The following is a 20646-nucleotide window of genomic DNA, read 5'->3' as shown; positions in this document are numbered from 1 at the left end:
CTAATTCAAATTATTTTAATTTTAGTGTGAATCCAATAACCCATATTGGAAGATAACTAATTCATTATTTTCATTTGAGAGTCAGTCTTTATAACTATTAGAATCCAATAATTTACTTTCAAATATCTTAGAAAAACGTTGTTCATTTATGACTGTTATATTTTTTTTAGATAAAAGAATGAACTCAATTAAATTTCTAAATGGTTGTTCATTTATGACTGTGAATGTCTGATTTATTTAATCACTTAAATAACCATAGTTGCATTTATATTTATTCATTTATGACCGGTTGAATATCTTATTTATTTAACCGCTTAAATAACGAGAATCGTATTGAGTTTTAACGGATCAAAATCAATAATCTGAAAAATAGAATGAGGGTTGAAAATTAAAAAAAAAAACTAACTACAAAGGTTTTAACTCTAATCAATTTATCAGTACAATTTAAAACATACTTTAATTGTTAAAATAAAACTTATAGGATAGGATGATAACTGGATTGAAATAAAGAAGAAACAGAGCATATTCAAAAGACTTAAAATGCAATAATATGGAGGTCAAGAACATATGTAATATTTTAATATATTATTGCATCCATGCCATTACAGTTCATCCATTTATCTATTCAAATCCTAAGGGTCTTTATGCTTCTATTAAAATGCGAAAATATTACATCATCCACTTTTCAACACAGTTTGCAATAAAAAAAAACAAAGCTTCAAAAGTTGTCCATCTTTATTGAGTCCCTTTCTCCATTATGACAACCATCATCTATATATATATATATATCTTTCCAACCTATTTTTACTTCCTACAACAAAGAACAAAGAAAAGGGTATGTCAATTTCATACATTTGTTCATGATTTATGTAAAAAGACACAAATTTAATAATACCTAGTCAGCTTAGGTGTCATTCATTATCTTAGTAATAAAGAGAACCTGCATTATTAACAAATGAAGATATTAAACCCTAATTTCTGAATTCATTTTCAGATCCATGAATAATTTCAATCAAAGAAGGAAAGGGGTTTACCTTGCCACCAATTGCCTCTGGAAACACTGTTGGAATCATCTTCTCCTTCCTTCTTACAGAACTAATCAAAGGAATGACATTTTTATGATCAGAAAAATTGTTAAGAAATGAAAAACAAAACAGAGAATTAAGGAAGAAAGAGAGATTACTAACGGTTGAGGAGGAGTAAACAGAAGAAGACTGGTTATTTTTAGGGTTTGAATAGAGATCTGGTCCTCCATAATAAATGGATGAACTGTAATGGCATGGATGCCCTTCTTCACCATAAAGAGGAGTCCTATCTTCATTTAAAGGCACATTAATCTTCTCTCCAGTTATGTCTGTAAAAGAACAAACCAATATTTTACAGAATATGTCTCTCTCATTAACAAAAACAAATAAATAAAAAACATTTATCTGTAACCGACCTGAATCACTGTCGGTTTTTCCGGTAAGTTTTCCTTCTTTCTGTTCTGTTTTACCCGACAACGGGAAATCCCTTCCAAGAACCTGAAATACCCATTTGAAATAACTTAGATTTCTTCGATTTTTGAAATGAAGACATGCACCCACCCTTCAACTTAAACATTAAAAATGCAGAAAACCCATCTGTGGGTATTAGAGATTTGAAGAAAGAAAGTACCTTTGAAGAAGAAGGGGCGAAAATTGCATCAAAAATCCCTGAAGATGAAGAAGCAGAGGGATTTATTGAACCGAATAGATCAGTAGTAAAGGAAGAAGAAGATGATGAATTCTTGCTATTCATGACTCTGGTTTCTTTCTCTCTCTACATATATTTCTTTTGCTTAGTTCTGTGTAGTTTTATCACAAGGGGAGAGAAGGTGTATATATAATAGAAACTCCGATCAAAGGAAAGAGATGATAAGAAAAAAAGGGAAAAGAGAAAACCGAAACGGCTGACAAAAAAAAAAATTTGCAGAAGAGAGAGAAACAAAAAGGGAAGGAGAAAGAAGATAGAGAGAGAAAATGGTTATTTTATTAATTACTTTTTCTTTTTTCTTTTCCATATTTATTATAAGAGATATCAAATTTATTATACACTCAAATCTTCTTTTTCTTAGAAAAAACATTATAAAAAAAAGTATAGATATACATCATTAAATAATATAATCTCATAAAGTATTTTTGGTATGATTTGGGATCACATTTTTAATTATTTTATAAAAAATAATAATAATAATTTAGAAAATAATAAATAGTAATTTAGGGTTTCTCTCCTTTGTGTGATGATTCAGTTTTCAATGTGAATTTTCTCCTACGTGTCGCTAATCTAACATATTTGTGACACGTGGTACAATCTGCAGGACCACTATAATCTTCCAAGGCTTAACTGCCACGACTATCTAGTGGATAATATCTAAAATTCAATCTCTCTCTAAAAAATAATATATATAAGTTTTATTTATTTTTATTAAAGTAATTAAACATATTTATTGACCATTTTATTGAATTAAGTGTTGAAATTTTACTCAACATTGAATTTATCAGTTAGCCATTATAATTGTTTTAAAGATATGTAAAAGTACTTTAATATTTTTAATTTTATTTTTATATTTACTAGGGACATTATTTTTTAATATAAATAAATAAAATTAATATATTTATATTTGAAAATTTATGTGCATTAATGTGATTTTTTTTTCTTACAGTAATATAAGATAAAATTACAATAATAAGATTATGTAAATACTTCAGATTATTATATATTATTATTATTTTGCCAAGAAATATTACTAGTATTTGATAATAAAAAAAAATATAATATTGTGACAATCTTATCTTTTCGATGAGTCAACACATACACACTATTTATCTTTCTCTGATGATGCGACAAAGGGATGAAATTAATCAATATCAAATGCTATCTAATTGGTGGTGAAATTTATTTATTTATTTTTTTTTAATTTAAGGCAAAAAAATAAAATAAAATGGAACATCTCTTCTATATAATAACCCTTAAACTAATCAAAGAGTTGGTTTTGTAAAAAAAAAAAAAAAATTGTATTTTTAGAAACTCAAATGTTCATTTGAAATGTTTTATGATTTTAAACTCTTTTATTGAATTTAAATAGATTATAAAATATATAAGCATGAATCAAATAAATTTTGACATATTTAAGTTTAAATATAATTTAATTAAACAATCAAATTAGACTGATTCGGTGTGAATGTATATGTGAATCGTGAGTTTTAGTTTTATTTGTGATATTATTATTATATTTTATAAATTTTAATTTCTCTTATAAATTTTTATTGTTTAATTTTTAAAATTCATTTCATTTAAATTGTCTTATATTATTATTGTGATTAAATTTGTCTAGGTGATCTTCTCAAATATGGGATGATCAATTAAAATAATTTCACCAATTGAAAAATAAATCTAATTTATTTATGTGATATTGTGATTATTCTACTATATATATTACCTATTTCATTCATATTAGTACTTAATTTATTAATTACACTACTATAAAATCTTTACAAAATATTTTGTATATATTTATAATAATATTTTAATAATTACATATTTACATTAATATAATGCAGGAAATATAATTTTTCAAACCAAATATATTAACTATTTAAAAAATATTATATATATAATTAATTATGCTTATAATATACTCATAATTAATTTGTTTCGTCGTTATGTTAAACAATTTTCATCATTTTTAATATAAATAAATAATATTAATATATTTATATGTCATGTAAAATATTAATTTCAGAAAGTATATCAATTTTTTTTTTTAAAAGTAATATATTTATATATATCAACTTAAGGATACAATTTTATTATTTTTTGACGGTAATTAAAATTATGGAAAAACTCATTTTATAAAATAATACAAAATTATATGGTTTGTATCCATTAATCTACATAATACATTTTAAGTTAAATCTCTCAAAATTGTAGCTTTTAAATATGAATCTAAGTTAATTACAAGGTAAGCTTTTTTAAACAATAAATGACATATGTCCTAATTCTCACCGATTGAATTAAAATAAAAAGTAATAATATGGGGAGCGAAAATATTTGTAGCGAATGAGACAACGAATTATGTGTCATATTTCTTAGGTGACATGTATAATGACACATCATTCACTGCCTCATTCGCTACAAATCTTTCGCTCCCTACCATTACTTTAAAAATAAAAATAAATCTTAATGCACAAATTCGGTTTTTAAAGCAAAACAACTAAATTAATGCACAAATTCGGTTTTTAAAGCAAAACAACTAAATTAACCCTATTCCTTTAGCGGATGACTTCATTCATTTAACCCTTTCTTCATCTTGACTCTTCCAGATCAAGTTTTTGTTTTTCATCCATGAATGTTTCTGGAAGGTTTCTTGATGTTTATCCAATTAATGCTGTTCCCGAATACTTATCCTTACTTGAATCAATTAATGATCTTTTTATATTTTATGGCCCCCTGGATATAGGGCATGATAAGATATTAATGTTATAAAACTAAATTTTTTATTGGTTGTTTTTCTTTAAATATATGCATAACTCATGAAATCTCCATTGCCATATTAATTAATAAGTCTTGTAAACATGTTTTTTTGTCACGGTTAAACTCTTTTTGGATTGATGTAGAATTTTGGTGGAGAGAGTTAGAAGAAAGATTCAATTCTCCTTCTTGGACTACTTCTTTTGGATTACCTAATTCAAGAATGGATATATATTGAATGGGTAAGTGTGAATCAAATATGTAATTTCTCGTATGAGAAAATTAATGATTTATGTGTTAATGATCGGTGATATCAAGTTTGTGTAACTCTCAATCTCACGATTTTTTTCTTCTATTTAGTGGTTAGATTTGGCATGGAAAATAAAGAGTGCACGTGACAATAACAAAAACACCCAAATTATCATTTTCCATTTTCCAATTAAAAACATGCATTGGTGAGGTTTAAGACTTAAGAGTACCAACCAAAGAGAAATTTTGAAGTGGGGGAGAGTTTGATTCGGCGTTTAATCCAGGCGTATATCGTTTGCGTACTAATCTGCCACCGCGATTTTGTGTAATAAGGTAACAAACAAGTTATAATCAAATATATATATTTTGCATTTAAAAATAATTTTGTATTTACTTCTTTCCTCTAGCTAAACTAGAGTAAATAAGCTGAATATAAACTGAATCCTATTACACGTACACAGACATGCCCGAGACATGCCCGAGCCTAGCCAAACTTAAATTTTGACAGCTATTTTTTTTATATATAAAAAGATGGGTTGTGATGAGATTAGAATCATGACAAAATAGAACTACTAAATTTGAATCATGACAAAATAGAACTACTAAATTAAAATAATGACTAAATAGAACTATTAAATTTTATTATAGACATTTAGGTTTGACCTTTAAAACACTAGTAATATCGTTTATTGTATTAAATGGGTGTCTAGAGTAATGCGGTTAAAATCTCGAGTTGACTCTTAAAATCTTACGATTTTACAATTTTATATTAAGTTAACTAGTCTCATTTTAAGTAAACTCTTAAATAGGTAAACTTTTTAATTTTAATTTTACGATTCTATACGATTTTACTTTTAAAAGAATAAAATTATATTTAAAAATTTAAAAATAAAGTTTTTATTTATTTATTTAAATAAATAAATAAAATTAATTTTATAATTATAACATTTTATAGTATTATTAACTTATTATTATTTTTTAATTAATTTTATATTAAAATGTATAATTTTTTTAAATTGGCTAAGTATAAAAAACTTAATTATATATATAAATAATAATAATAATATATAACTATTATTTTTTCAAATTAATCTCTTACGATTTCAAATAAATTCTAGATTTTACGAGTTTACAACTGTCTAATAATTCTACGTAAACTCTCAATTTTGAGAGCCGGTCCCGAGGAATGAGATGTCATGAGCTTAATTACCCTAGGGCCGGCAGAAGTAAGTTGAGTTATTGAATCTTAAACCCACAAGTTGTTGAAAATCTTTTAATGATATATTAGACAGGAAACTGAACCAACAATGTTGTCAATTATAAGATGTAAGGTAACATATTTCAGATTAAATAATAATTATCAATTGAATGTGATCACTTGATATTTAATCTATTGTTAAATGAAGATATCACATATTCGGAGCAGGATCCTCTGCTACCAAATAAGCATGCTATCCCTGTTGCCTCTCACAAGGAGAGGGGTAATATGGTAAATAAATAAAACAGTGTTTCATTTATTTACCATATTACCCTTCTGCTTGTGAGAGGCAACAGGGTAGCATGCTTATTTGGTAGCAGAGAATCTCAAATGCACATATTCACATTAAGACATGCACATTATTTTTGTATTATTAAATTAGTGTAATTACATACATTTGAAAATAATGAAAAAAAGTAAACAATCATTTGGTGAAGGTCAAGTCCAAAAAGTTTAGGTATGGATTGCAATTGATTTGATATGTATATAATTATTATTCTCCGCATAAAGTCGACCCACTTTTAAGGGTTTAACGAGTTCTAATATTCTTTATGGGTGGGTTGGTTGGTTAACATAGTTTTGAACTAATAAAAAAAAACAATTATATAATTTTTTTTTTCTTATCTACCCTTATGAATTTGTCTTAAAATATTTTTATAACAAATTCTCTCAGCCTTAAATTATATTAGTTTATTATAAAATATTAATTAATTATACCAAAGAATAATCCATTTTGCTATCCACGTAGGACAGAAGTTGATGGTGCCACTGTGGGTCGCCGCGCGCAGTCCACGTGTCTACTGTAGAACCACATGCGCTGTCACCTTTGGGGTTAGTTTGATTCCAAACTTATTAGTTAATTATTTAATAATATTAATATGTTTGGTTAATACTGTTTAAGGTTAATAAATATTCCCTTTTAAAATGAAATTGTCACCCAATGATGATCTCTTCTTAATATATAGCCAGGAAATAAACAAAAAGTCACAAATTCAGTGTCTTCATAAAGAGTGCTGGAGCCCATACAATTACAATAATCTGAACATAGAATAAATACATTAGTTTGGACCATAATATAAGAGCCCCTGCGGATAGGGCACCAGTACTTTTTGGCTATAAGTCGGTGGATCTAGTACCTTATTGGGATTATTTGAAAACACAATATAAAATTGAACTATCTCAGTCGACATGATAATTTGATATCTTTTTACTCTTATTTTCTTGAACAATACTATTTTATATAATAAAAAGAAGCTATTTCATCGAAAAGAATAATAAACAAAGGATCGCCGATAAATAATTTTCAGGATCTTAAACCACTCTTAATGAGATCCGAATAGATAACGTGATTATTTAAGCTGGATGATTTATGTTAGTTAACTCATTTCATTCATTGGGTTGATGGATCAAAGTTGATGGAGTTTCTTGTCATTGTCAAGACTCGAAAATGTGTAATTGAAACAAATTAAGTTTGTCTTTTTCGATGTGTTTTGGGTGAACTTGATTCTTGGCTTATGGCAGACATCTTGGACGTAATCAGGAGTTGTTTAGATCCGGCGGATTAATTTGTTCAAAATTTTTATTCTTGTTGTTTATGTTATCCTTCTGTTTATTTTGATTTCACCAATGGTCTAATGAGAATTATTTAGGGGGAGCGATGCATCAATCTTTGACAATGAATATGATAATTTTGTCAAAATAAAGAAACTAGAATGTGCTTTAATCAAACTTAAGAAACGTGATTTATTAAGACAAACTTTGTTTTTAGGAATTAAAAAAAACTTGTCAAGACAAACTTAATGAGTTTTTATCAATTAACCTTACAAGTTACAAGTTTGAGAGTTTTTTTTAATTGTTAAGGTAATTAAATGTTTATCAACCAATAAAAGTTTCTTCAAGAGGTTTTTCTCAGAGACAACAACAGTGAATTGTTCCACATCTAGACTAAAATCGTAATAAAAACTTTCTTGCATTCCTTTATAATCGTAATCTAGATCCATTTTTTCAATCAAATTCATATTGCACAATCATTTCGACCTCTCACTCCAAAAACCGACAATACTTTTGGCATGGTCCATTCTTCACTCATGGTGCTCTAAGCAAATGATTCAAAAACACCAAAAGACCTGTTAAATACCTAATGAGTTGCACAAAATATTAGATGTTGGCTAAAAAGGAAAATTGAATAACAATTGTGGTTTCATTCAAGAACTGATTTAAATAATAGTAAAGAGATATTGACAATTGTATCATGGGATGAGAAGAGTAGAGAGTAGCTAGCTAGGTCAGGCATTGGAGAGACATAACAAGGAATTTTTACAGACACGTCTGTTTAGGGTAAATCTATATCTCACAAATGTAAAGTATTGTTATTATTCCTCCCTTTGATGAAATGACTTTGACATGAACTTGTTGCGTAAATGACACAATATTATTCTTTTGACCCTAACTATATATGAAACTCCAACTTTCTACTAAATGTTACTACTTACATTCATCTAATTCATCTTTAGCATCTATACTTTAATTATTTTGTTTGGTTTTCGTAAATTTCTTCATTTTTTTTACAAAAGGAATATTGGGTTATTCTTTCTACTATCTTATCTTCTAGCAATTGGGTCTTGTCACACACGCACAATTAAAAGTTACTACTTACCTTCATCTAATTCATCTTTAGCATCTCATTTGTTTTTTTTAATTATATAGCTTTTTCCTAAACCATCCCAAGTCTCAAGACCTTTTGATTCTATTCTGGGCCAAATCAGGCATCTCTTCTAACAATATGGTCTACATGACTCAGACGAATATGCTATATGTGTTTTTAAATAAACAAAAATTAATATGATATTTCTTATATCAAGTGTTATTTTCAATAATCAACTAATTTTAGATAATTCAATTATATAATATTTGCAAAAGAAGTTTATTATCTCGAGGTGTCATTATTTTCTAATTGAAAGCATCTTATTGAAATTTGATATTTTGACAGATTTAAGTTAACTTTCTCATATAATTAAACATAGAGATGCTTGTTTTTTTTTTTTTTACTTTTATTTCAAACTTAAATGTTTTATCATTTTTTCAACCAACAAATCACTCTATTCATCGATACAAAATATTAAAATACTTTTATCTTCTTTTACACAATTTAAATCTTTAATAAAGAACATATGGTAACAATTTAACTAATTAAAATTTTAAATAACTTACTTTTTAATGTAAAAATATTTTTAATAAAACAAATAGAGGTGTAAGAAAATCTTGACTAGAACACTCATCTAATTAAAAATTAGAAGATATAAATAATTGAAAAAAAAGGAAGAAAATGACAACAACTTTATGGGTCCCCTCTCCGCCTTCCATTTTCAACATCCTCCTATCCACATGGTTTGTTCCCTTGGGGTCAATTTTTGGTCCTTGTCCATTTCTCTTTCTTTCATTCTTTCATATTTATTTTAATTATAATTTATTTTGTTCTTATAATATCTAAGTTTCGAATAAACTGAATTGACCACTATTTATTAATTGTACTCATATTAGAATGTGAATAAAGGAGTTAGTAATAAAATGCACTATTTATGTTTATTTTCATGAAATTTTCTTTTGAGTAGGATTTCTTTTTTTTTTGTCGTCTTATAAGTAATTTTAATGTTGTAATCTCTTTAGATTTTTGGATTACGGTTATGACAACACATGTCATACTACACTATATTATTGGTACATATAACATTCACGGTAAGATGAATCTATGAATAATAAAAAACATAGTGATTTTATTTTAACTTTTAAATTCTTGGTTAATGCGACATTTAAATTGAATCAAACAGGGGTACTAACGGTAGAAGGTCAAAAGTGACTAACTAATGAGAATAATTCACAAATGATTTGAAGTGACTATGTGTGGGGATTTACTTTGTGCGGTTGTTATTCGAACTTAATGGTCCTAAAACTCTACATAATAGCCTTAAATTAATGGTCGGTATCAAGTAATTGACACCTAAAGAGAGAAACAAATAGAATTTCCCCCTTTAAATCTGGGGTCATTGTGTGTTGATTTCTTATTTTTGATGCTCTCAAGGAGTTTATGATCTAGTGATATTTTAAGATATTTTGTTTTTATTAAATATTGTATTTTCTAAGTAAAATTGGAGATTCATAATATTTTAGTGTTAAAAATTATTAATAATAAAAATTAAAAGTTAAACCTACTCGGTTAGGCAAGTAAAGTTTATTATTTAAGAAAACAATAGCTACTTGACGTACATCCGAGAAGATAATGTCTTATTCATATACAAATACTCCAACTAAGGCCACACCTTTGTTGTCGTCGTGACACTAGTAACATCTCGCAACACCTTATCACTAAGACTAAGAATCAAGGTGTTATAGGCCTTTTATAACACCTCCATCTTTTTCTCCGCGTCCATCAAGTCATGAAATAATGAAATAATGATACAAGAATATTACTCAGGTTTGGACCAACAATGTCATACGTCATACTTTCGGATAATCGATTCAATAATGTTATAATAGCGATTACAAACTCTAACTCTCTCTGTTATTCTAGATTTAGTCTCTCACACTCTTCTCATTTACAATGTATATCTATACATAGGCTTTTATAATTCATAATTAAGGTAATGATCATGTTATATTTTTGACATCTTCACCATAATATGATCTCGTGACGATTTAGTTGACATTTCCATCTTAATACAATTTGATTGACATCTTTTCCATTATGTGATTTTTTTTGTCTTTTTTGAATCCAACAAATAATTGCGCATATCTTTCTTCCTTTATTGTATCTAACATTGAGGCTCACCAAATTGAGTCTCAAAACTCTAGGCCAAATTTCTCAAGTTCGATTACCTATTAAGTAACGTTTTTTTCCTTTATTGTTTTTTTCAAGTTGTTTTATATCTCTATTTATTCATAAAAGAAAAACATAAGCATTTCATTATCGCCTATGTTAACAAAAATGAAGCTTAGTCATGCTTACATCACCTCCAATACATATGCTTCACAAGATTTCTTTATTTATCTTTGTAGCCCACTTTTCATAGTCAATCTACGGTCCTATTCATTGTTCACGCCTCTTACCATGTCTCAACAGTGATGGATCGTTTTATCGGTTATCGAACTTTCGAGAAATCGATGGAGGTTAATGAAATTATAACGTCATGTTATCTTGGGTTTCTTATAATATGTTTTTGTTAATTTTCAGCTATTATTATAGTCTCCAAGTTCTATTTTAGTTGTTATTTTTTCTTAAGGCTCTTTATCTCATTATTCACACAATAAATTGTCATTCCGTCAAAGATACGGTTCAAGATCGTTGAAACAAAAATTGATTCAGTGAGTTATCTAATTTTCAATTTTAGTAAAAAAAATTTTTTTTTCTAATATATGAACATTTGAACGTCCGTTACAAAATAAAAGTAAGAATAGAAACTCAGCATGTGAGATACCAAAAGATTAAGCATATATATGATCTAAATATTTTCTTAATTTTCGTCGAGAATTTACACTTACTCGTCATTGACACCAACGGTTTGTTGTAAAAACAAATTTATTCTCTACCGTCGACAGTGTCATAAAAGATTCACTCCATACCTAAATGATTTGTTGCTTAATTGCTAACTAATCCATTCATTGTTTTCTCCAAACCTAATAAATAATAGTGTTCTGTTTTGAGTTCTTCCATAGAATTTAATTTTGTGATTACTTTTCCATTAAATATATATCCAGTTAAACTAGACCGCATAAAGTGTCTTTCTTCTTCACCCAAACTTATACAATGCGCCATTAACCACACATTTTCAAGTCTTTTGAGGAATTAATTAATTGACATGAGATGTTGGTTTTCTTTCTCTTTCCTTAAAACGAATATTCCGACTTCTTAAAATCTATATGTATTAACAGTAACAACAACAAGTCATGCCATTATCTATTTAAGCACTTAAAACCTTATCTCATGGATTCATCACAATCATCAATAGGGTTATGATCAGTGTTTCTCCACTAAAAAAAGGCCATTTAATTAGATTATCATCACAATATGATTATTACAATAATAATAATAATAATAATAATAATAATAATGATAATAATAATAATAGCAGACAAAGTCTTCTGCGAGAAACGAAAATTTGAAACTATAAAATTCTATAAGAACTTGCTAGACTTCAATTCAATTTGTGGTTAGTTAAAATAATAGGGTTCAATTTGTGGTTACACAATTAAATAAAATGTTTCCCTACAAGTCATGACAAGAATAGCTATAAATTACATTCAATGCAAAAACTTAAGAAAATGACATCAATTGAAAAAAATAAACAAGTGAATCGGGAAGATATACGTGGGGAGTTCATTCTAGCGCAAGAGTTTTGTGATGGGCTTCTGTTTCAATCTGTAAGGAGGCTTTGGTAGGTTTCACCTTCGGATGGATCATAGAGTCGGGATGATTTGTTATTAGATACATTAGAAGATTTTCTAACATTAAAATTTTGTTATATTTCAGGTTGGTGTCCATTTTGGAAGGAAAGTGGGACAATCCGCAATCTCGTGATATTCTTAGATGAAGGATAATGACTACTATTGAGTTATTCAGCTACCGTGAATCATGTGGATTTTGAGTGCTCCTAGAGTAAGTTATCGGATATGAAAGTCATCCAAAATATCCCTTTAGGTGGAATGCGATTCAAGGAAAAATTTTGTTGGATGACAAGTGTATGAAAAATGGTTGTGTTTCATCGAGCATGTGCCGTATTTAATTTAAAGACGGGAGACGACTAATCATCTTATTTTGCATTGCAACGAGACTGTCAACATTTGAAACTTGTTGTGAAGTTATATAGAGAATTATTGAGTCATGCCAAGTACGATTGAGGGTTGTTGGGACGCATGGAATCGGGGTTGCTGTGTTTATTGACGAAACAATATCACATATCACTCTCATGGTATTCTAGTGGATCATAAAAAAAATAGATACACAATTCAATAATAATAGGAGACCTACTTGTATAATTCATAATGTTATTTTCATATCTAATTGAAGTTTGTATTGGACTGCTGAGTGACTTAGTGGAAGATTTTATTGCATTGCTCGGTGGAACTTATATTTTTGTGGCTAAACATAAATGACCTAATTTTTATTATATGCATGTACATTTTAAGAATAAAATAAATAAACCACGGTTCACATAGTTATCAAGGCCTCAAGGACCCGAGGTCCACACAACGTAATTATCTTCATTGGAGAGTCCAATCCATTCGTAATGCTTCTCTTGAGCCATTCTGTATTTATCATGTTCTTTTTACCGAACTTGTAAAGGATATATCCACTTGCTCGTTCATGAATTCTTCATCCACGATTTGTTGAACAATAAAACAATGAACATCCATTTTCATGCCCCGCAAACCTGCAAACTTCTTCCTAGTTGCATATTTTGAAGGGAAATAGTATTCTTAAAAACAAAACATTTTCCCAATTATCTGAGTATAAGAGATGAGCAAAACATAATGAAATCAAGACAATAATGCAAGACAAGTTTTAACGTGGAAAACCTCTCTTCAAATTGAGAGTAAAAACTATGGGACTAGTCAGGGCACTTAACAATCCACTATCATCAACAAGGTTACAAACATGAGTTCACTCTATATATAAACTAGAGTCACTAAACAATTGCATCAAGATCACATAATAATCTTGATAAATAACAATAAAGAGTAGAAAGAGCATGATCAACCAACCTTATAAATTCTAAAATTCTAGTTTCACTTCAACTGACTTAGAAGACCCAGAAAACAGATCTTCACCGTTTAAAATGTAGCCCCAAAATAACCAACAAGCTGTCAACATTTCAAGCCGATCAAACGGTGCAAACTCCAGCAAATGGAAATCTTCTTCAATTATTATCTCAAACTCTTGAATCTGTTTTTGCTCTGATCTCTCTCTTGTTGTTCTCAAAACATATTTAACTTATATGAAAAATAATGTCCCTTCACATTATATATTATGGGCCTAAATAAAGCCCACGTAAAGTTGGGTCTCTCCAACTAGGAGGAAAAAACCCAACAAATTCCCCTAACTGACTAGTTGGAGGGTAATATCAATCCCGACAACCGAGCGACACAACTCAAACTTGTTTTATGACAACACATTTGTCATCATATCTGATCCATTATCATTTGTATGAATCTTTTCAAGTTCTAACATTTTATCATTCAAATCATCATGAATCCAGTGATAACGAACTTCAATTTGTTTTGACTTCGAATGAAATGAAGAATTCTTATCAAGATGAATTGCACTTTGATTATCACAAAATTAGACGTACCTTTCTTGTTTCAACTCAAGTTCCATTATGAATTTTTTCAACCATAATAACATTTTTGTTGTCTCCACAGCAACTATAAGCTCGACTTCGGTAGTAGAAAGGGAAACACGCTTTAGCAATTTAAATTGCCAAGCCACGACTCCCGCGGAAAAAATCACCATATATCCTAAAGTAGATTTTCGATTATCCAAGTTTCCGACTATATCTGAATCAGTATATCCAATTAACATAGGTTTCTCACATTCCAAAGTTAATTGAAGATTCGTCATTCCCCAGAGATATCTCATAATCCACTTCACGGCTTCCTAGTGATGTCTTTCCGGATTTGATAAATATCTACTCACCAAACCAACAGTGTGCGCTATATCAAGTCTAGTACAAACCATAGCGTACATAAGGCTACCAACTGCTGAAGAATATTGAATGTTTACTTTAGCTTTGTTCATATTGAAGCGTCGAAGAACTTTCTCAATGTACATCTCTTGTGACAAATGCAACTTTCTGTTATCCCGATCATGGATAATTCGAATCCCAAGTATTTGACGTACTGGTCCCAAATCTTTCATGGAAAACGACTTACTCAAAGTCTCTTTTAGCTCACTAATTTTAGAAATATTTCTTCCAATAATCAATATATCATCTACATAAAGTACAAAAATAATAAAATCATTAGTAGAGATTTTTTGCACAAAAATGCAATGATCTATTTTTTTGATTTTGTATCCATGTTCAATCATAACTAAACTATTCTTTCAATATCATTGACGTGTTGTTTGTTTTAAACCATAAAGACTCTTCACTAACTTGCAAACATAGCCTATTTTTAGTTTATCTTGAAAACCCTCTAGTTGCTCCATATATACATATATATATCTTCTTCTAAAACTCTATGAAGAAAGACCATTTTCATATCCATTTGTTCAACCTCTAGACTAAGGCTAGCGACTTAACTAAGAACCACACGGATAGATTGCATTTTCACCACATGAATAAAGATCTTGCCAAAGTCAATACATTTTCTTTGTGAGAAACATTTTACAACCAACCGAGCATTATATATAGGTTGTGAAGTATGATCAACCTACTTCAACCGATAAAGCCATCGATTTTTCAAAACATTCTTGCCTTTAGACAACTTTGTTAGCTCAAAAATATTATTTACACGAAGAGATTGCATCTCATCCTCCTTGGCATCCATCCATTCCTTTTTATTTTCACTTTCTAATGTTTCTTGAAAATTTGGAAAAATACATACTCATTTGCTAAGTATCTAACTAAAGGACATCTCCACCGAGTAGAACTTCTTGGTTTGTTAGAAGGTATGAAGTCCTCAACATTTTCATTCCCTAGCTCATTTTTATTTCCAACATTAGATTCAATACTATAGTCAACATCAATAAAATCTTTTGTATTTAAATGATTACCAGAATGTAAACCCATACCTTAATTTTCAGTTTGATCGTTGCTGGTGCTTATCAAGTTATGAGCAACTGGAATTGAATTCATTTCAACCATCTCCTCATTTATTTGAATTATGACTTTCTTTTCGATTCAGATGATCAAATGACATTAGTTTCTGTTTTCCAGCTAAATAATCTAAACATCTCTTCAAGTTCACATTTGAAACTCCACATAAAGCATTTTTCTTATCTAACATAGCTAAGACTTTCTCACTAATATGAGCCAAACATTTATGCCACAACTCAGAAGAAGAATCAGTTTCAAAAGTGTTGATGTAATATTTTAAATATTCCAAAGCGACACATATTCGAAAGTTTATTACCTTTAAAAACAACCATTGATCCCTTTTTAAGCTTCCATTTATCACCGGAAAAAGAATTACAAAAGTCTTCATCATCAAATCTTCCAACTGATAAAAGATTGAAGCGTATATCAAGAATATGGTCAACCTGTTTTAAAACAATAGTAGTGTCTTTGTCCATCTCAACACAAACATTACCAATTGCAATCACTTGATCTTGACCAATATTGCCCATACGAGCAATACCAAAATCACCAGCCTAATATGTTGAGAAAAAATTTCGGCATAACATGAGTAGAAATACCACTATCCACAATCTAATGCATCTCATCATAAGACACAATAACATTCTCAACATCACTATAAGAAACAGTAAAGAAAACATCAACATTAACAATATCATCATAATTTTTACCTTCTTTGTGGTTGGAAGTAGTGGGTGTGTTTTGAGATTTTTTCTTGTTCTCCTTCTTAATTTAAAGCAATTTTTCTTAATATGGCCCTTTAGGCCACAATGATGACACTCAATATTTGCCCACTTATTAAAATACCCAAGAGATTTTCTACGGTTACTTTCTCAACATTTACTTCTCCCCATGATTTCTGTAACCAATACCTTTAATTCTAAATAACAGTCGTGTGTCTTTCATCTCATCTCTTCATTCAACATGCTTTTTAATAAATTGATTGAGAGAACACCATCAGGAGCAGAATTAGACATAATTGTTCTAAAAGTTCCCATAAATTTGATAAAATACCACGTTAACATAAGCCATGTATCTCGTCATCAAAATTGAGTTTCATCGCCTCCAATTGATTAATAATTCCCAAAAAAAGTATTCGAATGATCAGTCATCGAAGAACCAACTTGACACCTTAAGGACATCAATTGTTTTATCAAATATAGTTTGTTATTACCTGTTTTTCTCTCATACAATTCTTTAAGTTTAGTCCAAAGAGTACGAGCATTAGTAATAAAAATCACATGGTTCAAAACATTATCATCAACCCATTGACGAATATCAACACAAACTTGTCTATGCAAAAATTTCCAATCATCCACACTTTTTTCTACAGGCTTAGCCGAAGAGAACACTGGCAAATGAAATTTTTTACATACAATAAATCTTTTATTTTAGCCTTCTAGATATTATAATTGGAATCATTGCTCATCATTCTGGATATGATAGTCTTCATCCTTATACTCAAATAAAACCAAGCTCTGATACAACTTTGATGGGAAAATGTATTCTTCAAAACAGAACGTTTTCCCAATTAACTGAGTATAAGAGATGAACAAAACAGAATGAAATCAAAACAACAGTATAAGACAAGTTTAAGCGTGTAAAATCTCTATTCAAATTGAGAGTAAAAACCACACGAAAAGTCAGGCCACTTAATAATCCATTATTATCAACAAGGTTATAAAAAGGGGTTCACTCTAAATATAAACTAGAATCATTAATCAATTGCATCAAGATCACACAACAATCTTGGCACATAACAACAAAGAGCAAAAAGAGAAAAATCATCCAACCTTATCAATTCTACAATTTTGGTTTCACCTCAACTGACTTAGAAGACCCATAAAATAGATGGATCTTCACCATTTAGAATGTAGCCCCAGAAATAACCAACAAGCTGTTAACGTTTTAATTCGATCAAACGGTGCAAACTCCAGTAAACATAAATCTTCTTTAGTTGCTACCTTAAACACTTGAATATGTTTTTACTCTGATCTCTCTCTTATTGTTCTCAAAACTCAATTAACATAAATGAAAAATAATGTTCCTTCACATTATATACTATGAGCGTAAATAAAGCTAATATAAAGTTGAGTCTCTCTAACTAGGAGGACAAAACCCAACACAGTTGTGCCTTGTAAGTAGATTCATTTCCTCTATTATCCTCCCCCTTCCTTGGACAATTTCAAACTAAATATGTTATCCCAATTCAAAATTTTGAAGATCGCGACTTCTAATATGTAATGTTTTATCTGGAACTTTTTGTTCGAAACGTTAGAATCTCATATCCTGTTTAGAAGGTGAAGAAAAACTTTAAGCATGAAGGCCATGGCAATAGAGACATCTAGTCTTTTTATTTGTTTATTTTATTTTATTGTTTTTGGTTTTAGAACGTTGGTCGGTTCCGCTTCTCTTTTAGAGTGCAATTAATTCTCGCAGATTAAGCACATGACCTGCAAACATGCTCAACCAATTGAACCAGACAAACGGAATTTATTGTCTGACGGACTCGAACCCAGAATCTAAGAAATCTCGTCTTTTAACTGTTATAATAAAAAGATAATATATTTGTAAGATATTATCAAAATATAATAAATTGTGATAATATCACTATTATATTATATTATTATATTAATTTTCTTATAAGTCTAATCTAATGTCTATATATTAGACATAACCTATTTAACTCGAAATATAACATCCAATACAATTTCTATATATTCTAATATGGTATCAGAGTCAAAGTTTTGTTCTTAAGCTACAAAATCTAGTCTTCCGTTGCCTACAACCAACAATAGTTACTTTAGCTATTGATGGAGGACTCTAATAAAGTTCTATTAATTATTATTATATTTTTTAATAATATATTTTTCTTTCAAATAATTTTGTTAATGTTCTTATTTTCTTCAGCAATTATATTCTGAGTTTTATTTTCATTTGTTTTTTTATTCCAGTAATCATTGCTCATATTTCTATCGGTTTTAATCCAATCATATTTGTGATTCTTTTTTACTGGTTATTTAATCAGCACACTGCCATTCTTTCGTTAGAATGTGTTTTTTCAAGTGTTGTTTCACCATAGCATTCTATGCCCATGAGATTCTACCTTCTTTGTTGGTTTTCTTTTATGCAACACACTACCATTCCATCGTTGGATGGATCTTGAGACTCACGAGTAACTTCAGAGTTCATTCGGTTGTTGTTTCATCCAACATTCAGTGTCCATGAGATTCTACCACTTCGCTGGTTTATCAGTCAATTCATTGCCATCATGTAACTAGATAAAGCTCACGAGTTTTTAAAACTTGAAAAATACATCGTCAATATTTTAATATCACGTCTTCAACCTCAAGTTGTTCAAATTATTTTCATCTTAAGTTTGAGGATGAATGTTATAATATAAATATAATATATATAAGATATTATCACAATATGATAAATTTTGATAATATAATTATTATATTATATTATTATATTAGTTTATTTTTATAAACTCAATGTAATATCTATATATTAGACATAACTTACGTAACTCTAAAAATAGTATTCCAATACAATTTCTTCTATATTCTGACATTAATCATGCACTCATTTCTAATTAGTTCTTTAAGATTTTCTTTTGAGAAAGAGAGCACGTGGTCAAAGAACAATGTACCAAGAATGGTGATGAAATATACTCAATTAATTTAACTAGTTAAGCGGAATTTGTCGTATGACGGACTCAAACACAGAACCCATGGCATCTCGTCTTTTAACAATGCCCTCATTTTTAATCAGTGCTTTAAGGTTTTCTTTTGAGAAAGAGAGCACGTGGTCAAAGCACAATGTACCAAGGATGGCGATGACTATTCTGAATGGTTATGAGGTTTGAAAATGAATCTATAGAATTTTGAACTTCTTTAGAGAACGAGTTGAGTTCAAAGTGGGAGACATTGTTAATTTTTGAAAGAATACATTGTGCGGGAAGAATAGCCTCACGGAGGTAGATTATCCAAAGCCAATTATATAACTTGTATTATTTTGTGTTTTTTTCATGTTATATTTTGTCGTTGTATGCTCAAACGAAATATATTTAATTTGCATGATTTATTAAAAAATATATATATCCAGAGAGTCAGTTATATCGCAATTTGGAAAACAAACTCAACTAACGAGATTTATTATAGACAAGTAAAATCAACGGGACATACGATTCCGGAAAAGATTCATCAATAACTATCGAGCTGATTATGCTCAACAATATTCGGGGATAATTTACTCACTAACAACTTTTTGATGAATTTTTTGGTTGAAACATTAAGGATTCATTGACATGGAATAATGTTGAGAAGTTCATGGTGAAGGGAGCCCGTGGACTGGTCGACTTGATTCAATGACATAAACCGATTTCACCGTTCCAAATACTCAAAATGACTGTCTTGGTCGGTAGCCCATGCATAGAAGGTGTCATGGTATTACCTATTTCCTTTACTATGCAAATGGTGCGGCTATTTGTGATTCTTGTAGAGAAGAATCGAGACTCAATATTGTTATTATATTTAACAAATAATAATACTAATAATAATGCATATTGTAGTGTTGCAAATCAGCAAATACATATGCTTTTTTGGTACTTTAGAACTGAAATAAAGGGCACTATGGAAGGCGTGCAATTGAGAATTAGTGACATCAAATCAGAATTAGGATATTCGTATTAAATTGAATGGTTTGCAAGTGTTTTTATTTCACCTATTTATTCTACTCTACATTGAAAAGATACAATAAATTAATAGAGATCGGTTCAGAAATTAATATATTGAC

General features: G+C 29.1%; 1 protein-coding gene across 1 annotated transcript; it reads right to left on the bottom strand.

Moving 5' to 3' along the window:
- Positions 1-638: 638 nt before the first annotated feature.
- Positions 639-1817, bottom strand: LOC124940401. The gene is made up of 6 exons (XM_047480916.1): positions 1657-1817; positions 1442-1523; positions 1188-1354; positions 1035-1095; positions 896-940; positions 639-811 (listed from the first exon to the last, which is right to left on the bottom strand). Exons 1-5 carry the CDS (start codon positions 1777-1779, stop codon positions 924-926), a joined length of 450 nt encoding a protein of 149 aa, XP_047336872.1. The 5' UTR covers positions 1780-1817; the 3' UTR covers positions 639-811; positions 896-923.
- Positions 1818-20646: the final 18829 nt, after the last annotated feature.

This window comes from Impatiens glandulifera, chromosome 5, assembly GCF_907164915.1.
Source record: "Impatiens glandulifera chromosome 5, dImpGla2.1, whole genome shotgun sequence".
Classification (NCBI taxonomy): domain Eukaryota; kingdom Viridiplantae; phylum Streptophyta; class Magnoliopsida; order Ericales; family Balsaminaceae; genus Impatiens; species Impatiens glandulifera.
This window is presented reverse-complemented; position numbering and strand designations above follow the sequence as displayed.

Bases quoted from the DNA above. Each gene is read 5' to 3' on its own strand.
- LOC124940401 (XM_047480916.1), bottom strand. From the start codon at position 1,779: ATGAATAGCAAGAATTCATCATCTTCTTCTTCCTTTACTACTGATCTA. The intron at 1,524-1,656 runs GTACTTTCTTTC...TGGGTATTTCAG, and splicing joins TCGCCCCTTCTTCTTCAAAG to GTTCTTGGAAGGGATTTCCC. The intron at 1,355-1,441 runs GTCGGTTACAGA...GTTCTTTTACAG, and splicing joins AAAAACCGACAGTGATTCAG to ACATAACTGGAGAGAAGATT.